The sequence below is a fragment of the Lithobates pipiens genome, unplaced genomic scaffold (assembly GCF_037356315.1).
Source record: "Lithobates pipiens isolate NorthernLeopardFrog02 unplaced genomic scaffold, aLitPip1_a1.2 Scaffold_16, whole genome shotgun sequence".
In the NCBI taxonomy this organism is placed as follows: domain Eukaryota; kingdom Metazoa; phylum Chordata; class Amphibia; order Anura; family Ranidae; genus Lithobates; species Lithobates pipiens.
This window is the reverse complement of record NW_027507748.1, coordinates 578015924-578038453: the sequence shown is the minus strand read 5'-3', so window position 1 is coordinate 578038453 and position 22530 is coordinate 578015924. Positions and strand designations below refer to the sequence as shown.

General features: G+C 47.3%; 1 protein-coding gene across 2 annotated transcripts in view; it reads left to right on the top strand.

The window, feature by feature from the left end:
* Positions 1-16498: 16498 nt before the first annotated feature.
* NCKAP1L (NCK associated protein 1 like) overlaps positions 16499-22530 on the top strand; it is a 311632-nt gene continuing 305600 nt past the window's right edge. For both annotated transcript variants that reach the window (XM_077483779.1, XM_077483778.1), the window contains exon 1: positions 16499-16857. In XM_077483779.1, coding sequence (XP_077339905.1) covers positions 16756-16857 — 102 coding nt within the window. In that variant the 5' untranslated portion in view covers positions 16499-16755. The remainder of the gene's footprint in view (positions 16858-22530) is intronic.

Sequence of the window (22530 nt, the reverse complement as noted above, 5' to 3'; positions counted from 1 at the left end):
AGTTTACATAGTACTGCTATAATCCAAACTAGCCACTAGATGTCAGCCTAGCACCACTGCATTCATGCCGAGGGCGTCCACACGCTGCCTTTCTTTTTAACCACTTCGGCACTAGAGGACACTTCTTTAACACATGTAAGAATCAGCATTATTTTCATAGAAAATTGACCTCAAATCCCCAGAACATTCTATATTCTCTGAAAGCAGAGGCCTTGTAGAATAAAAAGATAGTTGTTGCAATTTTTTTTTTATGTTGTACAAAATTTGCGCAACTGTTTATCAAGCGCTTATTTTTAGGAGAAAAATATAATAAAATGAATTTCTAGAGCACACAAATACAATATCATAGCCAGTTTTTTGTTGAAATATAAAAGATGGGGTTGCATTGAGTAAAAAGATATCAAACATGCCAAGACTTAAATGACGTTTGAAATCACTGGACCCAAAAGGCTCTATAGGCAACACCTTAAGACCCCTTTCACACTGGGGCCGCTCTAGCGCTAAAGTGCGGCTCGTTTTAGCGGTGCTTTAGCACTGTTTAAGTGCTTGCTTTTTTCAGCCGCTAGCAGAGCGTTTTTAACCCCAAAGAAGCGGTTAAAAACTCCTGTGTTGCGGTGCTTAAGAAAGTTTTCAGGCGCTTCGGAATGCTGCACATTCATTCCAATAGGCGGGGCATTTTGGGAGCACTAAATACAGCGCTCTCAACCCGCCCCAAAGATGCTGCCTGCAGGACTTTGCAGAACATCCCGCGAGCGCACCGCCCCAGTGTGAAAAGTCACACTGGAATGAATGGGAGGTGGTTTTCAGGCACTTAACAGAGGCTATTTCCAGCGCTAAAGCACCTAAAAAATGTGAAAGGGGACTAAAGGTAGATTTAGGCGTGCCTCTAAATCAGTGGTTCTCAACCTCAGTCCTCAAGTACCCCCAACAGTCCATGTTTTGGGAATTTCTCTTAGATAAAATATCTGTTCAAAATACCATGCCATTGACGCTGATTTAAAGTGGTTGTAAACCCTTACAAACCGCTTTGACCTACAGGTAAGCCTAGATTAAGGCTTACCTGTAGGTCCAAGAAATATCTCCTAAACCTACACGGTTTAGTAGACATTTACCAAAAGACAGTGACAGCTGTCAGCGGCACGCAGGCGCACTATCGCCGTTAGCAGCATGCCACTGCTAACGGCGATATGCCGTTAGTGGCGGCTCCCGTGCGCATGCGCAGGAGTGACGTCATCGCTGCTTGGCGCTGTGAGTAGCCGGAGCAGTGATACCCAGAAGAAGATGGATGCTCCGGACTACAGGGGGCAGCGGGGACATCGCTGGCTCCTGTGTCAGGTAAGTGACAAATAATGGGCTACTATGCGATGCATAGTAGCCCATTATGCTTTACCTTTGCAGGGAGACAAAGAGGAAGTTTACTTCCTCTTTAAAGCACCTGTGCAAGACCAGGGAAAACCTGCAAACATGGCCTGTTGGCTGTACTTGAGGACTGAGGTTGAGAACCACTGCTCTAAAGCCTCAGGGCTGCCTTTAAGGCAGGGCAAAAGGGGCAGCTGCTCTGGGCACTGTCATTGTTGTGGGGCAGAAAGCAGCTGCCTCCTACTTGCCAACTACCCCAGTTTAAATTCCCTTGTCCCTTGAAGTTTTAGTCCCGTGCTGTGTCCTGATATCTCAGTGTGAAATGCTGCTACTCATGCTGCCCAGCTCTGCCCTATTGTTGTGCACAGATGACTTACCTGCAGACCCTGTGTTTACATGTAAATAATCATCATTCATATGTAAATAGCAGCAGCATTTTTATGTAAAAGATTGAGGCTTGCTGCATTGATATGTAAATAAAGGCAGCATTCATATGTATATCATGCCCCTCTGCAGTGAGGAGATGATGTTCTGTAACCTCTAGCAACCAATCAGTGAGCAGTATTACTGTGCAGTAATCTCTAGCAATCAATCAACAAGCAGAAATCATGTGCTGCAACCTCTTGCACCAGGCAGTAAGAGGTAATGATATGCTGTAACCTCTGGCAACCCATTACAATCGCTACCTGATTTGATACAGTAAATTGATTTTAAGTCTAGCTGATATTTATTGTATGTCTCAGAGCATGTGGAGAACGAAATTGCATGGGGAGGGCCCAAGAAAATTTTCGCCCAGGGTCCAATCATTATTAAAGACGGCCCTGTAAAGCCTCATACACATGATCGGATTTTCGGACAAGAATTGTGTGATGACAGGCTGTTTAGCTTAAAATTTTACAATTTTTCTACGCTCCATCGGACAATTGTCGGATTTTCTGCGGACAAATGTTGGATGGCAGGCTTTAAAATTTTCTGTGGACAAATGTCTGTTGTCAGATTGTCCACAAGTCTGTCAGACAAAAGTCCAAAGTACAAACACGCATGCTTGGAAGAAAGGACGAGCCAGAAGAGGTCGGTCTTGTAAACTAGTGTTCGTAATGGAGAGTAGGGATGGCCGAACGGTTCGCCCGGCGGTCGTTTTCGCGGCAAATTTTGGCTGTTCGCCGTCCGTCCGATCGGCGGACTATTGCCACCGTTCGCCCAGCGGACTTCCGTGTTTACTGTGTAAAAGAACTTTGACCTATGATGACACATCCATCATGGGGTACAGGACAGCCAATTGAGACATTACAGCACATGGACACTTGGACATTCCCCCTAACTTATAAATAGACCCGATCCGGCGGCCATTTTACATTCTTTCTTCTGTCACTATAGGGAGAGATTGCTGTGTGGAGCAGGGAGAGACTGCAGTGACCCAAATCGCTAGCTATTTGGTACACAAAAGTTCTTTTCAGGACTGGTATAGGTGTTAGGTGTAGTTCAGGATATAGGTTTGAGGCACTGCTGTGCTACTGATTTTTGCAGCAGCCTGTCTTTTGTCAGTGTAGAGAGAGGGACAGGACGCTGTGTGCTGCAGGGACAGTCAGTTTAATCATTAGCTGTTACTATAGGTCCACAAAAGTGCTATTCAAGTTATTGTTCCAGCAGCCTCTGTTTTGTCAGTTTAAATAGGGACAGGCAGGAAGCTGTGTGGGAGGCAGTGAGGGACAGTCAGTTTAATCAGTAGCTGTTACTATTAGGTCCACAAAGGTTCTTTTCAGGACTGGTATGGTAATAGGCTTGTACACGTATAATATTCTTTCTTCCAAATATAGAAAGAATATTATACTTGACTGCTGCCCTTCTGCTGCAGTAGTCCTTTATCAGTATAGGGACTGAGGTACAGTCTGCTAATCATTCACAACCTACTTGTTCCACAAAGGTCCTTATAAGGACTGGTAAGATATAGGGTACTACAGTACATAGGGTTGAGTGAGGTACAGTCTGCTATTCCTTAAGGACTGGTATAGGTCCACAATACATAGGGTTGAGGTGCACTACTGCTGACTGCTGCCCTTCTGCTGCAGTAGTCCTTTATCAGTATAGGGGCTGAGGTACAGTCTGCTAATCATTCACAACCTACTTGTTCCACAAAGGTCCTTATAAGGACTGGTAAGGTATAGGGTACTACAGTACATAGGGTTGAGTGAGGTACAGTCTGCTATTCCTTAAGGACTGGTATAGGTCCACAATACATAGGGTTGAGGTGCACTACTGCTGACTGCTGCCCTATACTGCACCAGTCCTTTATCAGTATAGGGACTAAGAGTTTTGTCACAGGGTCATTTAAAAAATGACAGGCAGAGGAAGAGGCAGGCCCTTCCGCAGGGGTGGTAGGGGTAGGGCAGGAGCAACAGGCTTGAGCCAAAGTGGGAAGTTGCAGAAGGTGCGTTCAATTACTTTAAAGGAAGCACCAGACTTGGTTGAGTGGCTCACTCAGCCTTACTCTTCTGCACCCTCCTCATCCTCTCGATCTGCATCCTCTTCTTCACTCTCTGCTATGTGCACCCCCAAAGACACTACCACCAACAACACCACCACCACCACATACCTTCCGCTTGAGTCACAGGAATTATTTTCCGATCCATATCAAGACATTTCTGATGCGCAGCCACTCTTGGTATTGGATCAGGAAGAGGAGGTAGCAACAACTGCCACTCAGCAGTCTGACGACAGTACCCAGATCAGCCCAAGGAGGAGGTTGGTTGCTGCCTACTCCGAGATCTCTACTTATAGCGGTGGGGAAGGTGACGTCGATGATGACGTGTCTAGTGATGTCACGTGGGTACCCACAAGAGAGGAAGAGGAGGGGAGTTCAGAGGGAGATATGGACCAGCAGATAGGGAGGAGAAGCAGGAATAACTTCCATTGCACAGGAGGGACAAAGCAGACTGCAAATGTATCAGGAGCGAGTCATCGACCATGTACGGTCACATCTGGCGCTCCCAGGACACTGGCACATGGCTCCGCAGTGTGGGCTTTTTTTAACGTGTCCGCTGCTGACAATAGCGTTGCCATCTGCAATCTTTGCAGTCAAAGCATTAGTCGCGGTAAGCCCAATACTCACCTAGGGACGACCGCCTTAAGAAGGCAGATGAGCAGCCATCACCAAGCCCAGTGGGAGCAACGGAACACACAAAGCCATACTCCAGGCTCTCACTGTCCAGCCTCGTCTTCTACTTCTCCTTCTCCTCTCTCCTCACAATTGTCCTCTACTCCACCTTCCATCACGCCAAGCTCACGTTTTTCTGAAAAAAGGCAGGCTTCCGTGGGCCTAATGTTCGAGCGTAAAAAATGATGACGCCGCATAACCCTCTTGCCCAACGGTTGACGGCTGGCTTGTCAGAACTGATAGCCCGCCAACTACTGCCATATAAACTGGTGGACTCGGAGGCCTTTCGAAAATTTGTGGCCATTGGAACACCACAATGGAAGGTCCCAGGAAGGAAGTATTTCTCAGAGAAGGGCATCCCAGAGCTATATGGCCATGTTCAGCGGCAAGTGAATGTATCTCTGGCACACAGTGTCGGTGCCAAGATACATCTGACCACAGACACATGGTCTAGCAAACACGGGCAGGGAAGGTATATCACTTTTACTGCCCACTGGGTGAACCTTCTGATGGCTGTCAAGCATGTAACCCGTGGCACCCGTGTAGATTTGGTTTTACCGCCACGGATTGCATGCAGGCCTTCTTCTCCTCCTACTCCATCCTCCTCCCTCTCCTCCTCGGCTGACTCCTCCTTTTCCACTGCTAGCGTCTCTTCCGCTGCGCCGCCCAAGCTCCCCAGAACCTATTCGACATGCCAGGTGAGATGTTGCCATGCCGTGCTGCGTCTGTTGTGCCTGGAAACCAAGAGCCACACTGGCCCGGCACTCCTTTCAGCTTTGCGTTCACAGGCAGATCAGTGGCTAACACTGCTCAATTTGACAGTTGGTAAAGTGGTGTGTGACAACGGTGCCAATCTGCTTAGCGCATTGAAACAGGGCAAAATTACGCACGTGCCATGCATGGCACACGTCTTAAACTTGGTTGTGCAGCAATTCGTTGTCAAATACCCTGGGGTCCAGGACATCTTGCGGCAGGCAAGGAAAATCTCGGCCCATTTCAGAAGAACTTACACGGCCATGGCTCGCCTTGCTGACATTCAGCGGCGACACAATCTGCCGACCAGACGTCTTATTTGCGATTGCCCGACGCGATGGAACGCAACCTTCTATATGCTTGATAGGCTGCTCCAGCAGAAATGTGCAGTTAACGTCTACCTGTATGAACTCTGTGGCAGAACAGGTTCTGGGGAGCTGTTTTTTTTTTCACCGCGCCAGTGGCTGCTCATGCGCGACGCATGCAGACTTCTGCGGCCATTTGAGGAGATCACCAAACTGGTCAGTCGCAGCCATGGCGCCATCAGTGACATGGTACCTTATGCCTTCTTTATGGAGCGTGCATTGCGTCGTGTCATTGATCAAGCTGTGGAGGAGCAGGAGCGGGAAGACGAGGAAGTCGCAATGCTGGATGAATTCCCAGGTGGGGGCTACTCTATCTGAGACAAGTTAACAACAGGAGTCTAAAGAGGAGTCAGAAGAGGATGGTGCCGGGGCAGATGAGGAGGAGCAAGAAGAGCATGCTTTAAACCTTTCTGGGATCCCTGTTGTTGTGCGTGGATGGGGAGAGGAGAATGAAGAGGACGACATTATCCTGGATGATGAGCAGGAGCCAGGCCACCACGCCGCTTCCAGTTTAGTGCAAATGGGGGCCTTCATGCTCCAGTGTTTTAATAGGGACCCCCGTATAAAAAGCATAAGGGTCAAGGACCAGTACTGGGTGGCAACGTACGTAGACCCCCGGTACAAACACAAAATGGCGGAAATGTTACAGCCGTCACAGAGGGCTTTCAGAATGGAGCACTTCCAGGCCTTGCTTCGAGAAATGCTGCATTCTGCTTTTGCGTGTACTGGCAGAGGAGCAATTCCCACTCCCAGAGAAGGAGTTGCGGGTACCAATCCAACAGCGCCCAAAAGAAGAGGCCGGTTTGATGATGTGTTGGTGACTTCGGATATGAGGTCATTCTTTCAGCCGACCCATCGACAGATGTCATCCGGATCCAGCATCAGGGAACGCCTAGACCGTCAGGTGTCCGACTACATCGGGTTAACGGCCGATGTGGATGCTCTGAGGAGTGATGAACCCCTGGACTACTGGGTGGGCAGGCTTGACCTCTGGCCAGAGCTTGCCCAATTTGCAATCAAACTGTTGGCCTGCCCCTCGTCCAGTGTCCTGTCCGAAAGGACGTTCAGCGCAGCAGGGGGGATCGTGACCGATAAGCGTACTCGCCTAGCTCACGACAGTGTTAACTACCTCACATTTCTAAAAATGAATGAGGCATGGATCTCGGAGGAATTCAACACATGTGACCAGTAGACCATGTATATATCTATAAACAATTTTTTTTAATCGAGCACACAGACCTTCTTTCTTCATTTGGCTCACTTCCTTGTCCAAAAAAAGCACACCGTACTATATGCCCGTACCCTCCTGTTTGAAGAGGTTGAGCGGTGTCATATTTCTACTGGGGCTGCTTATTATGAGGGGCTCCCACCATCCCTGTGCTGTGCTGACTTCCTCCTGGGGCTGCTTATTATGAGGGGCTCCCACCATCCCTGTGCTGACTTCCTCCTGGGGCTGTACCTCTGCTGTGCATATTATAAGGGGCTCCCACCATCCCTGTGCTATGCTCATTATGAGGGGCTCCCACCATCCCTGTGCTGTGCTGACTTCCTTCTGGGGCTGTACCTCTGCTGTGCATATTATGAGGGGCTCCCACCATCCCTGTGCTATGCTCATTATGAGGGGCTCCCACCATCCCTGTGCTGTGCTGACTTCCTCCTGTTGCTGTACCTCTGCTGTGCAAATTATAAGGGGCTCCCACCATCCCTGTGCTATGCTCATTATGAGGGGCTCCCACCATCCCTATGCTGTGCTGACTTCCTCCTGGGGCTGTACCTCTGCTGTGCATATTATGAGGGGCTCCCACCATCCCTGTGCTATGCTCATTATGAGGGGCTCCCACCATCCCTGTGCTGTGCTGACTTGGGGCTGCTTATTATGAGGGGCTCCTACCATCCCTGTGCTATGCTGGCATCCTCCTGGGGCTGCTTATTATGAGGGGCTCCCATCATCCCTTTGCTGTGCTGACTTCCTTCTGGGGCTGTACCTCTGCTGTGCATATTATGAGGGGCTCCCACCATCCCTGTGCTATGCTCATTATGATGGGCTCCCACCATCCCTGTGCTATGCTGACTTCCTCCTGGGGCTGCTTATGGTGCAGGTGTCAGTGCTGTATATCACGGTGCTGGTGTCAGTGCTGTATATCACGGTGCTGGTGTGAGTGCTTTATGTCACGCTGCTGATGTCAGTGCTCTCTATCACGGTGCTGGTGTCAGTGCTCTCTATCACGGTGCTGGTGTCAGTGCTTTAAGTCACGCTGCTGATGTCAGTGCTCTCTATCACGGTGCTGGTGTCAGATCACTCTATCACGGTGCAGGTGTCATTGCTGAATGTCACGCTGCTGCTGTCAGTGCTCTCTATCACGGTGCTGCTGTCAGTGCTGTATATCACGGTGCTGGTGTTAGTGCTTTATGTCACGCTGCTGATGTCAGTGCTCTCTATCACGGTGTTGGTGTCAGATCACTCTATCACGGTGCAGGTGTCATTGCTGTATGTCACGCTGCTGATGTCAGTTCTCTTTATCACGGTGCTGGTGTCAGATGACTCTATCATGGTGCAGGTGTCATAGCTGTATGTAACGCTGCTGGTGATCATCTCCTGCACCCTCTTCTTTGCCTACCCTGACCTTCCCTCTCCTCCATTGCCTTCATGCTCTCCACAGTCCTGAATTGTCACAACAATTTCACATATAAAAAACGAAAGCTTGTAGTTGTCAATCCCAGATTCACCTCATACATGTGTTATGTCATTGGCCATGTGGTGGGACTATGTTTGCACAGCTAGTAATTATTTTGTGGCTGCAAATTTGACCTGTAGGTTTGCAAAGTTCGCCTCCTATTGAAGTCAACGGGGCCCGCCGCGAACGTTACGGTTCGCAAACTATCGGGCGCGTTCGCGGTCCGCGTTCGCGAAACGTTCGTCTATCACTAATGGAGAGTTAACATTTGTGACGTGGCAAATTATAAAATCTCGAAAAGCAGCGCACATCTACTCTTCTTTAATGGGGTAATAACCCCAGGTTTCCTGGTGATACTGATGAAGTTATTACAAACAAATTTTCAAAGGCATTTTTTTCTAGTGATATCAAGAATAATATTATTATGCATGTTAATTTTTTTTTTTGGTGCAAGTTACCACAACACCATTATCCCGTAGTTTTTAAGATCAAAGATACAACTATGTTAGTGTCCCTTCTTAATTTTAAATTGTATTTTTTAAAATGTAATTGCCTACTCCCAAACTGTCATTTGAAACAAAACACATAGCCAAATATTATTCTACACAATTTTTTTATTGTGCATTAAAAAAATAAAACAAATTAAATTAGACATGCTATCTGCCAATAAAACTTAACAAAAAAGTGCATTCTATGCATCCAATAATATAGAAAATATACAAAATCAAGTCATTATTCAACCAAAGAATGAAAGAAAAGCCTCATGCATGTGTCCTGCTTCTTAATATACAGTAGGGGGTCAACAATGCCAAGAGTTGGTGAAAGCAGAGGTCCATCATTTGTGGATAATTCAGAAAATCATCCAAATTATTCTCCTGGAGCTCCTGCAGCAAAGGCATATGACATAATTGATCACGATTAATAAAGTAACCAATTTTTGGTCCAAGAAATCCTCTTCCTCCTGTTCCCTGACTGGACTTGGGTCAAAGCAATAACTCCAAGGCCAATAATAAATAACACATTATCTCCTCCGATTCCGCAACATGTCTGGTTGACGAACGGCCGTTCAGAAAAATGAACTGAAAAGTGCCAAATGAAAAGCACAAAATGAAAAGCGACCGACAATTCCTTGCCATTTGTATGCAAGACAAAATCCAGACACACGCTTTCGGACAAAAGTCTGAGGTTTTGTCTACGGAAAATCTGATTGTGTGTATGAGGCTTAAATGTCCCTTACCTACTGCCCGGATGTAAGAAAGAGATGGAATGCCTCCTCACCACCTGTTTTAACCCCCTTTTATTGCCAACAAACATCACAACCGTGTGCATTGCACGCGGTTGCAGGGTGTTCGCAGTGCTTCTTCACTGACTTGAATGTGTAGCATTCAGCGGACTTGCCGCGCATGGGCAACTTTGCCATGGGGGTATCCGTCCGCTGCTAACTGCAGCTTAATGGGGGAGGTTGGCAGGCAGCAAAAACACAGCTCAACCACAATTTTTGTCAGTTTATGTTTAATTCCAAAGTGCTAAACTAGTTAAAGGGAATGTACCCTGCTTTTGTATAGTTTCATTATTTTCTAGAATAAAAAATACAAGTGAGTTGGGTATATTTTGCAGAATAGCCCTGTGTAATCAAAATTTAACAAATGCACAGCCAATGAGAGCACATCAAAAGCAACAACACCCAACACACACACACACACACACACCATCAGGGCCGGACTGGCCTACCGGGATACCCGGAGATTTCCCGGTAGGCCGCCTGCCCAGGGGCCGCTTTTAGTTGCGGCTGCATTTGTGCTCTCTCTCCTATGGATCACACAGCGCTGGCTGGCTCTGTATTTCGTGGCGCTCTGCAACACGGCCCCGCCCCCCAGACCTGCTCGTGTGAAAGTAGAGAGAATCAACGCTCTGCCTATCACATGAGACGGTCTGGGGTGGGCGGGGCCGTGTTGCAGAGCGGCCGCCGAACACAGAGCCAGCCAACGCTGTGATCAAGAGGATGACATGTAGCCCATACAGTCCGCCCTGTGTGCCTGGATAGGATGTTCAGCAAGGGGGCTGCATGTAGAGGAAATTAGCTTTCTAGGGAGAGGAGGAGAATCAAGCATTCAGCGGCTGCCTGGAGGAATATAGAAAGCTTATTTCCTCTATATGAGACCCCCGTGCTGATCCTCCTATACAACTTCTTTTACTGCCCCCCCCCCAAGTTCACCTTGTGCTCCCTGCCCCCCCACAGTTCTCTCCACCCCCATTCTTTCTGCCCCCCCAACCTGCTCTCCAGTTCTCCCCATCCTTCTCTAGCCACCATCCCAGTGCTCTTCACCCCCCCGTGCTCTCCCCAGTGCTCTTCACCCCCCCAGTGCTCTTCACCCTCCCAGTGCTCTTCACCCCCCCAGTGCTCTGCCCCGTGCTCTTCACCCCCCCAGTGCTCTTCACCCCCTCCCCCAGTGCTCTTCCCCCCCAGTGCTCTTCTCCCCCCTGTTCTCCTCCCACAGTGCTCTCCACTCCCCCAGTGCTCTCCCCCCAGTGCTCCCTTCCCCCTGCAGTGCGCTCCATTCCCCCCAGTGCTCTCCCCCCTGTTTTCCCCGCTCAGTGCTCTCCACTCCCCCCAGTGCTCCCCCCTGTTCTCCCCTCTGTTCTCCCCCCAGTGCGCTGTACTCTCCCCCCTGTTCTTCCCCCAGTGCTCTCCACTCCCCCCAGTGCTCCCCCCCTGTTCTCCCCCCCAGTGCTCTCCACTCCCCCCAGTGCTCCCCCCCGCAGTGTGCTCCACTCCCCCCAGTGCTCTCCCCCCAGTGCACTCCACTCCCCCAGTGCTCCCCCCGCAGTGCGCTCCACTCCCCCCAGTGCTCTCCCCCCTGTTCTCCCCTCTGTTCTCCCCCCCCCAGTGCGCTGCACTCCCCCCAAAGCTCACCCCCCTGTTCTCCCCCCCCCAGTGCACTCCACTTCCCCCAGTGCTCCCCCCCATTCTTCCCCCTCCAGTGCTCTCCGCTACCCCCTGTTCTTTCCCCCCAGTGCTCTCCCCCCCCCTTGTTCTTTCCCTCTCCAGCGCTCTTCACTCCCCCCAGTGCTCTCCCCCTCCTGTTCTTTCCCCCTCCAGTGCTCTTCACTCCCCCCAGTGCTCCCCCCTGTTCTACCCCCCCAGTGCTCTCCACTCCCCCCATTGCTCTCCGCCCTTGTTCTTCCCCCAGTGCTCTCCCCCCCGTTCCCCCCCAGTGCTCCCCCCTGTTCTTTTCCCCCCAGTGATCTCCCCCCTGTTCTTTCTCACCCCCCCAGTGCTCTCCAGCTCTCCCCATCACTCTCCAGCCCCCACCCCAGTGCTCTCCAGCCCTCCATTCTCCCCACCCCTGTTCTTTATGGCCCCCTGGTGCTCTCAATCTCCACCCATCACTCTCCAGCCCCCCGTGCTCTCTACCCCCCCCCCCCCTTGCTCTCCACTCCTGTTTTTTTTGGCTCCCCCCAGCACTCTCCACTCCCCCCTGAATTTTTCCCCCACCCATGTGCTCTCCAACCCTGCCAATGCTCTCCACCTCCCATAATGCTCTCCAGTCCCCCGTACTTTCCCCCCTGTTCTTTCTGGCCCCCACTGGTGCTCTCAAGCTCTCCTCCCTACTCTTTGTACGCCCCCAGTACTCTCCAGCCCCCGTGCTCTCCACCCTTGTTTTTCTGCCCCCCCCCCAGTGTTCTTGGCCACCCCACACTCTTAGCCCCCTCAGTGCTCTCAGCCTACCATGCTCTCCACCACTGTTCTTTTTGGCCCTCCCAGTACTCTCAAGTTCTCCCCCAGTGCTCTCTGCTCCCCACCCCATGATCTCCACTACCCCCTGCTCTATGCTCCCACCCATGTGCTCTCCAACCCCACCAGTACTCTCTGCTCCCCCTTCTCTCCAGCTCCCACCCAGTGCTCTCCACTTCCCCAGGACCAGAGGACAGGCTGACTAGGGCCGGAAAATGGGGACGGCTGAAGGTGCAGGTGGCCAGGGACCACTCCATCTGACAGCAAACAGATCCTCTGGAAGGAGCACCGTCCCCATCCAAAACGAGAACAGACCCTGCCTGCTGCTGCCCATCATGGATATCCTGCTGGCATGCAAGGTACCGTACCGAGCATCAATAACACACCTTCCCACAGACAGGGACTGCAGACTGGGACATGGGGCACAGGAGGGGCTGCAATCATGGGCACAGTGAGGCTGCATTCATGGCACAGTAAAGCTGCATTTGATGGGCACAGTGAGGCTGCATTCATGGGCACAGTGAGACTGCATTTATGGCACAGTAAAGCTGCATTTGATGGGCACAGTGAGGCCGCAATGGTGGGCACAGTGAGGCCTCCCCTTACATCAGGATCCCCAGAGAGCCTCCTCTTACATCAGGGTCCACAGAGAGCCCTCCTTACATCAGGGTTTCCAGAGAGCCTCCCCTTACATCAGGGTCCCCAGAGAGCCCCCTTACTTCAAGGTCCCCAGAGAGCCTCCCCTTACATCAGGGTCCCCAGAGAGACCCCCTTACATCAGGGTCCTCAGAGAGGTCCCCACTTACATCAGGGTCCCCAGAGAGCCTCCCTTTACATCAGGGTCCTCAGAGAGCCTCCCCCTTAAATCAGGGTCCCCAGAGATCCCCACGTACATCAGGGTCCCCAGAGAGACCCCCTTCCATCAGGGTCCCCAGAGAGCCCCCCCCTTACATCAGGGTGCCCAGACAGCTCCCCCTTCCAGAGGTTTCCTGTGCACCTAACTGGTCTCCGCTGTCTGTGCACCTCCAACCCCCAGCACAGGGGGAGGTGGGAGGGGGTGATCGGCAGCTCTATGGTGCATGTGGACCACGCGATATCCCTGGGGCATGTAGTTCTCCTCCTGAGTGTATGCAGTGGAGAGGGGAGTGGCCTCTGACCCAGGCAGCTATCAGCAACAGTGTGCAAGCAGAGAGCCGACTCACTTGTACACTGAAGAGTGAAACTGATAGCTGCCTGGGTGAGATACCCCTCCCCTCTCCACTGCATACACTCAAGAGGAGGACTACAAGCTCTAGGGAGACCCCACAGGCACCATAGAGCTGCTAATCGCCGCCTCCTACTCCCCCACTGCATCCCAAACTGAAAGCTAGAGGTGCAGGGGGAGATGCTGGGTCTTGGGGCCCCCTCACAGCGGTAGAACATTAGGGCCGCGATCCTGAAAGTTCCGCCACTGCCTGTGCCATTCCTGCAGAGTCCTATTCTGTAACTATAATACATGTTTAAAGCTGAATCACAGGTATAGAATTTGTTGCTTGGTTACAGTAGCGTTACCCCCACAGAAGCCCTATCATAGATTGGGTTCTCTGTTCTTTGCCTGAACCCTGTGAACAACCTTGTCCCCTCTTCCACACCAAGTTAAGCAAACAGAGAGTGTAATACTGTTGGGAACACAAAGATAAATACTCTGCATACAATTATAATTTAGGAATACCAGGAAGTAGACACCAGACTGATAAGTGATAACAGAACTTAATATATTGTTACTGATTGAAGTAAATGGCAATAGGTTCATAAATGTGCAAATAGAGAGTTCAGTCTATTACATTTCACAAGACAATATATTCACTAGATTATAGCTGTTTGGTGATGAGTTTTATATAGTTGCACGGATCAGGCAACCTACAAATCAGCATAAAGCAATGGCATAGATAACATTAACTGAAATGGTGAATGGCGCTGTAGGAATGACAATGCTAAAACCCAGGTCTTACTACAGAGGTACCCCTTTAAAGCGCATCACATTAAGTCCTTATAGAGCAGCTATCTAAAAAGATAGGCCTTTGCCCTATTCTTTTTATCTGACTAGCAATGGGGCCCAGTCTTTATGGTAGTGCACATGAGTACAGACCCAGCAAAGTCTGCATGCAGTGATAAGGGCTGCTAGTCAAATGTCCAGTCTCTGTGTGCTCAGTTTCTACTAGCAGCACCAGGTCTATGACAGCATTGCCCTCTCACCAAGTGCAGCGATAAAGCCGCATCAGTCCCACTGTTCAAACATCCTCTGTATCTTCTTGGAGGGGCCCCGTTCTCAGCCAAGTACTCATCAGTAGTCCATGTCTACGAATCCATCAGTGTAACATATCAGTGTCCATCAGTGCAACATATCAGTGCCCATTAGTGCAGCATATCAGTTCACTCTATTAGTGCACCTATCAGTGCCCATCAGTACTGTCTTATCAGTGTCGCCTCATCAGTGCCCATCAGTGCAGCCTCCTCAGTGCACATCAGTGAAGAAATTACTTGTTTGCAAAATTATATATATATATATATATATATATATATATAGTTTCTTTGTTTGTTTTACAAAAAATAACAAGGTGAATAAATACCACCAAAAGAAAGTTCTATCTGTCTCAAAAAAATATAAAAAAAATCATATAGGTACAATGTTGCATGACCAGGCAATTGTCATTTGAAATGTAACAGTGCTGAAAGCTGAAAATTGGCCTGGGCAAGAAGGGGGTGAAAGTGCTCAGAGTTGAGAGGGATTACAACACCTATCAGGTTTTTACTGCTGTCTGTAACACTGTAAGGGAGATTCACCCTCCTTACGCTATCCAAAACGAAAAAAAATTGCCTTTAGTTCTACTTTAAGTTAGTCAACAAAGGGTGCCACTTAAACTCCAAACTTTCTGCATTAATCAATGGCTAACACAGTGCAACACTCTACTACTAAATTTCCACACTTAAAAATAGCTTTTTTAAGTTAAAGTGATACTAAAGTCAATTTTTTTTTACTTACTCGCTCTGTGCAGTTGTTTTGCACAGAGCAGCCCAGATCCTCCTTTTCTTGGGTGCCTCTTTCGGCACTCCTGGCCCCTCCTTCCTGTCGATTGTCCTCACAGCAAGGGGGCACCCGAGCTGAGCCAAAGCTCTGCCTGTCCATTTAGACACAGAGCCCTGGCCCTCACCCCCTCTCTTTCCACATTGGCTTGCTGACTTAGATTGACAGCAGCAGGAGCCAATGGGGCTTCACTGCTGTCTCAGCTAACGAGGAGGGAGAGTCCCGGACAGCCGAGTCTGTTGAGCACATTGCTGGATCTATATGGGGTTCAGGTAAGTATTGGGGGGCTGAGGGGGGCTGTTGCACACAAAGGGTTTTTTATCCTAATGCATAGAATGCATTAACCACTTCAGCTCCGGAAGGTTTACCCCCATTCATAACCAGGCCATTTTTTTCAAAAAGGCACTTTTATTTTAACTGACAATTGCACATGCAATGCTGTACACAAATAAAATTGATGTTCCTTTTTTCATACCAATAGAGCTCTCTTTTGGTGGTATTTGATCACCTTTGTGGTTTTTATTTTTTTGCTCTATAAACAAAAATAAACTGACAATTTTTGAAAAAAAAAAAACAATATTTTTTACTTTCTGCTATAAAACACATCCAATAAAGATTTTTAAAAAAAAAATCTAATTTCTTCATCAATTTAGGCCTATATATATTCTGCTACATGTTTTAGGCAAAAATTGATTGGTTTGCGCAAAAGTTATGGCGTCTACAAACTATGGGATATTTTTATGGATTTTTTTTCTTACTAGTAATGGCGGTGATCCACAACTCATAGTAGGACTGCGACGTTGCGGCAGACACATCGGACACTAAGTGACACTTTTGATACTTTTCGGGGCCAGTGATACCAATACAGTTATCAGTGCTAAAAAAAAATGCACCATCACTGTACTAATGACACTAGCAGAGAAGGGGTTAACATCAGGGGCAATCAAAGGGCCTTTCCTACTAACAGAATGGCGATTTGCTTTGTTTGCACTGATAGACCGCCGTTCTGCCTCTGTTGGGAACGATCGGTGAGTTCATGTACGTGTACGTGATTTCATGCAGAGGAGCCGCCGTCCCGCAATACATTTACGTAAGATGGTTGTCAAGAGGTTAAGATTTAAAAAAAAAAACTGCCTTTACAACACTTCACAAAATCTGTACTTTCTTCTTGGTGACCCAGAAATTATACATAGTATAGTTTTGATATATTTGCTACATTTTATAGGATACTTGCTTGTCCAAAAATGATATGGAGGATAAAAGCACGGTAACATAGTTGATATTATAAACTTAAAAAAAAAAAAGTTAAAACTGACACCACAGGCAGATACAAAGAGGAAGTGGTATGAGTGAGAGGTACTCTGTCAGCTTCTGCGTTTTGTGTCACTCTGTAAGTTTCTGTGTTAGTGGGTGTCTGAGACATTGTAAGCTAATGTCTAGATGACTAGTCTCTGATAGAAAGCAGAAGTTGTCTCAAAACTTTACGTTCTGGGGACCATCCAGATTCAAGGGCCTTCAGAAAGTTTGTCCTCATCACCGATGCATGTGGAGTCTAGTGTGGTTGCTGGATTTTAATATATAACATTTTCAGAGGAGAGAATAAGATCATCTACAGAGCAGAGGATAAGATAACTTTTTTGGTAGACAAGATGGCTTTGGGTTCTACATATCAACACAAACTGGCTGAAAAGCTCATGATACTAAACGACAGGGGGAAAGGAGTTTTGATCCGAATCTATAACATCAAAAAGGTAAGAGCCTTAACTAAAGTATTTGCTACTTTACACGGCCATTGTTATTCTTGACATGTAGCATTTTGATATGCATGGGTGTGGTAGGCTGTTTGGTTATGTTCAGGCTCATTTGAAGAGGGTTACTTGGTGATGCTCACCAAGTAACCCCCTTCAAACGTGTCTGAATAGTCACCAATGCTTGTTGACTATTACCAAGGACCTCAGGACCTCTGTGTCCCAAAGGGTTTAGTGCATCCAGTGCCCATCTGATCATGCTGGCAAATACTTTACTCTCATCTACATTTGTGACCTTCGCCCCTTTCACACATGCGGACATTATGTCCGTATTTCATCCATCCGTTTGCGGATGAAATACAGACATACATGCATTCCTATGGGATAGCGGGTGTCTGCGGATAAACATCCTTAGACACCCGCTATCGCCCGCCTCCGCTATTGTCCGATTCTGCAGACGGAGGAAAATCCTATTTTTCTATCCATCTGCAGAGCGTATCGGATGAACGCGGATAGACGGTCCGTGCTCATCCGATCCCCCATAGAGGAGAGTGGAGATCTGACAGGGCGTTCCCTGCACAGTGTGCAGAGACCGCCCTGTCTGCCGCCGGTGTTCTGGCAGATAGTGTCCTGCCATCATATAGTGTCCACCCTGTACTGCCCATCCAAGCGGACATAGGGTTGTGAAAATTAGAGGGCCCCTCGCGGGCGAGCTTCGCTCACCATGCTTCGGGCTAGGCCTCGCTGCGCTCGGCTCTTTTATATTCCTACTCTATGTCCACTTGGATGGTGGGGATAGAACCTGGACTCACGGCGTAGGCGCCGTTCATCCTCAGCTATTTTCAGAATCTGTGTGTGCACACAGCGGACACTACCCGATGGGGGACCATATATTATAGGACACCGGCTCAGCGGGGACAACGGAGAGATCCCCGCTGAGCAAGCGGATCATCACGGGGCGGATCATTACTGATCCGTCCCGTGTGAAAGGGGCCTTAAAGAAAGTCAGCTTCTTATAATAGCTATGAATCCAAACCAATGTGTTTTTTTTTTTTTACTGCATGTGTAAAATAAAGATGAAAAAACGTCTATGAGCGATACAAGCTCCATAAGCAATCCTTTTTGTAAACACCTACTAAGCAAATAAAATTCTAACTAAAAATCAGCCAACACCCTTATAAAAACAGGAATCAGCTATTTAGATTCCTCTTCTCCTTTTTCAATATTGTGGACATTTATGAGGAGGTGGCTTTAAATTTTGAGTATTGGCCAACTTGGACCCGCAAAGCTCATTACCTACTATGGGTGGTTGTAGTAAATGTGTGCTTTCACAGAAGTTTACTGTGCATAAACTTATAATTAATGTAATTAACATCCAGATACCTCCAGAATATATTCTGTCCACTACCTACTTTTACTAATCCGCATCACTGCTGCAGTTTAGTACTGTGGGTTCATAGCAATACAGGGATGACTTGTATTTGATTCTCTTCAGAACCTAACACAGAAAGCCTGCTTCTGATCATAAGTTGGCTATAGGAACCCTTTTAGTTTCTACGGTATCATCTAAGGGTTTTGTTGCCTTCACTAGATTAGCTTTCTAAAAAGAAACTGTGCTTTGTTTACACATGCTTTTGCACTTTTTAATGAAAGCAGCAAGTAGGACTAGTGGATGTTTTACTTGAACTCAACCACAGATCTAACATGGCAATAGGCTATCCAATTTGTTTTTAAGTAAATAGATAACAATCCCCTGTTTGTGGTGATAGCAGAAGTATGCAGGGCAAAGCAACAAGTTTGCTTTCATATGTTTTTTTTTCCAATACCCATACCATAGACTGAGCTTGAAGGGATCGCAATGGAAACTCTGCCCATGCTCCAGGGGTGTGTGCAGCCTCCCTGTTACATTAGGTTTTACACAGTGTTGCTGAGGAAAAGCACTTGCCACGTCACCCTGCATGCGTAATTCAATAAACTCAGAGGGCTTGGGTGTACACATCAGACACTGTTGACACTATTTTGGGACCATTGTAATTTATACAGCGATTGGTGCTATAAAAATGCACTGATTACTGTGTAAATGACGCTGGCAGGGAAGGGGTTAAACATTAGGGGTTGATCAAGGGGTTAAGTGTGTCCTAGGGAGTGGGCTACCACTCACAGGGAGCAGGGATCTCTGTCATGTCACTAGGCAGAATGGGGAAATTCCTTGTTTACATCTCCCCATTCTGCAGCTCCATGACATGATCGCCGGGACACCGGCGGACATCGAGTCCGCCGGTCCTGCGGGCACAGTCACGCTGTGCGCGGCGGGTGCGCGCATCCGCTAGCCCTGCCAATTAAAGGGGACATACAGGTGTGCCCATTTGCCCATGATGCCATTGTGCCAACATATATCGTCGTGCAGTGGTCGGCAGGTGGATAAATGATTCTGACATGACCTATAAGTGCCCTAACTTACAATTCTGCTAACATGCAGACACTTTAAAGCGATATTAAACCCCAAATCAAACATTAATTATATTACAGCTTAATAATTCTTAGCCCTTGTACACACGGTCAGACATTCCGACAACAAAATCCATCGGATTTTGACAGACGGATTTTGTCCGAAACTGGTGTTGCATACACACGGTCGGACAAAGTTGTCGGAAAATCCGATCGTTCGTAACGGGATGACGTTACTTCATTACGATGGGACTATGTTCAGGCTAGTAGCCAATAGCTTTGGTCTACGAATTTGATCTGAGCTTGCGTAGCACTTTGTCTGATCGGAATTCTCTTGTCCGATCGGATTAAGTTGTCGGAAAATTTTATAGCCCAGCTCTAAAACTTTGTCGTCGGATATTCCGACGGAAAGAGTCCGATGTAGCCCACACACGGTCGGATTATCCGACAACACGGTCCGATCGGACATTTTCCGTCGGAATGTCCGACCGCGTGTACAAGGGCTTAGATATGATGGCTGCATTTGTTTTCTTTTTTAGGTTTTCTTCATTTTATTTTCCCCTAGTGATACTGCCAGTATGTCTGTTGTTTTTCAAGAGCATAAGCTGTCCTGCAGAAGTAGCAGGGGTGGTTACCATAACCAGCTTTTATTTATGTATGTCAAACCTTAATCCCAAAAGGAGAAAAACTGTTGCTGTAACTGCTTATAAAGCGTTAGTTGGAATTCAGCTTTCATTTGTTAGTGTATCTAAATCTGCTAGTACATTTAACACTACCCTCCACTCAGACCGACAGTGCTGCTGTTCAAAGGTACTTCTGTGCTTCTTCGTCCAGAGAGGAGGCACTCTAATACAGGAGGTGTGTTACTGGCCAGGTGAATAAATGAAAAGGAGGGAAAAAAGCCTAAAAAGGAAAATTAACCACTTCAGCTCATTAAGTTTTACCCCCCTTCATGAACATGCCATTTTTTGTGATATGGCACTGCGTTACATTAAAATATAATTGCATGGCGACGCAATACTGAACCCAAATAAAATTGATATTCTTTTTTCCCATAAACAGAGCTTTATTTTGGTAGTATTTGATCAACTCTGTGTTTTGTGTTGTTTTTTGCGCTATAAACAAAATAGGCCAACAATTTTGAAAAAAAAAAATATATATATTTTTTACTTTCTGCTATAAAACACATCCAATATGAAATTATGAGGGAAGTAGAAGATTCGGTTGTTAGCTGAAGGCAGGATAGGTCTCCCTGAAGAGATGAGTTTTCAGGGATCGCCTTTTTTTTATTATCATTTATTTATTATTTTTATGGATTTTTTTTTTTTTTGGTAATGGTAGCAGATATAGCAGAACTGCAACATTGCAGTGGACAAATCAGACACTAAGTGACACTTCTGATACTTTTTTGGGGACCAGTGACCAATACAGTGATCAGTGCTAAAAATATAAACTGTCGCTGTACTAATGACACTGGCTGGGAAGGGGTTAACATCAGGTGAAGGGTTGAATGTGTCCCTCCTGCTGTGGCCAATCAGACCCGGAAGTGCAGAATCACGTACCTGTATGTGATTCTGCGCACAAGAGTCGCCTCCCCGCAGTAAATGTACATAAGGCAGTCGGCAAGAAGTTAATGCAGCCACTACATCTATTGATTAGTAAGCTGCAATATATAACATTTTTGGTTTTGGATTTAACCCTTTTGCGGCAAAACCCTTTAACCCTTTAGTCGCCAGGTCTGTACTGAACCTAGCGGCGGGGGTATCACACACATGGATTGACTCCGGTGCCCCCGCTCCTCACCACGGCGCTCCACCATGTTTACCGGACTCTGCTTACCCATCGGTGGGTCCAGGATGTCCATGGTGGGTGCCGGCAGGTAGAGGGGAAGGAGAAGAGTGGACACTCGTCCGTTCTCCTCCCCTTCTTCTTGTGACCTGGAAAGCAACATCTCTGACGCCACTTCCGGGTCAAACTTTCTGTGTCCCCAGCTTGCTTTGCTGGAAAATTATGTTTTGCAATGCAATCTGCATTGCAAAACATTCAGTGGAGTACAGGGGAGACATGTAGGGTCTTTTAGACCCTGCATATCTAAAAAAAGAGAATATGTCACCTAAAAATCATCACATAGGGGACTGTTTGTCCCCTATGTGATAAAAAAAGTAAAGTAACATTTTTTTTGCAAAAAAATAAAGTCACACCCAAGCACATAAACCCCCCAAATTTTTTTTGATGCCCCCCACACCCACATATACACAGGCACGAATGTAAACGCATGCATCAGGGCACCTACGTGTAGAAACATTGATTGTGATACACATATGTACACCGGAGTGAGAGCAATAATTCTAACACAATACCTCCTCTGTAACACTAAACTGTTACCTTTTAAAGCATCGGCTATAGAAAATATAGGGTACTGAAGTTTGTCGCCATTTCCCGGACACACATAAATTTAAAGTTTGGCATGTTGAGTATCTATTTACTCAGTGCAACCTCATCTTTTATATTTTACCAAATATTTGGGTAATTTATTGCATTTGTTTGCCCTATAATTCACCTTAGTGTGTTTTTTTTACTGAAAGTTTGGGTTTCCTAGACTTTTACGGTAATACCGTGTGACATAAAAAATTGCAACTACCACTATTTTATTCTTTAGGGCATCTGCTTTCAGAAAATATATAATATTTGTGGGTCCACCACCCCCTCCCTTTAGAATGTAAGCTCTACGAGCAGGGCCCTCCTGTACCTTTTGTATTGCACTGTAATTGTTTTGTCCCCCCCTATACATTGTAAAGCACTGCGTAAACTGTTGGCGCTATATAAATTGTGTATAATAATAATAATAATAATCTTCAGGCCTAAAATGATTTTTTAAACATTTGCAAAAAATGCAAAAGCTGCTCTGGCAGCGAAAGGGTTAAAACGCTTTATCTCTCTGCTAGTTGGCCTACCATTATGCAGAATTATCCAAAAGGGCCCACTGATTTTTCCAAGGTTCCTTCCTCAAGTTGGTGTAGTGGGAGCCAGGTTAATAGCAACAGTCACCTTTTCTGGCTCAATGAACAGGCTAAGGGTGTTTTTTTTAATGGTTTATTGTAAACCTGAACTTGGATAGGGTGTAGGGAGCAGTGGGATACTCCAACAACACTGAACAGCAATACGAGGACACTCTTTGTCAAGACCTCTCACTTCAGTTCCTCTAGTAACCACCAAGGAAATGAGTAA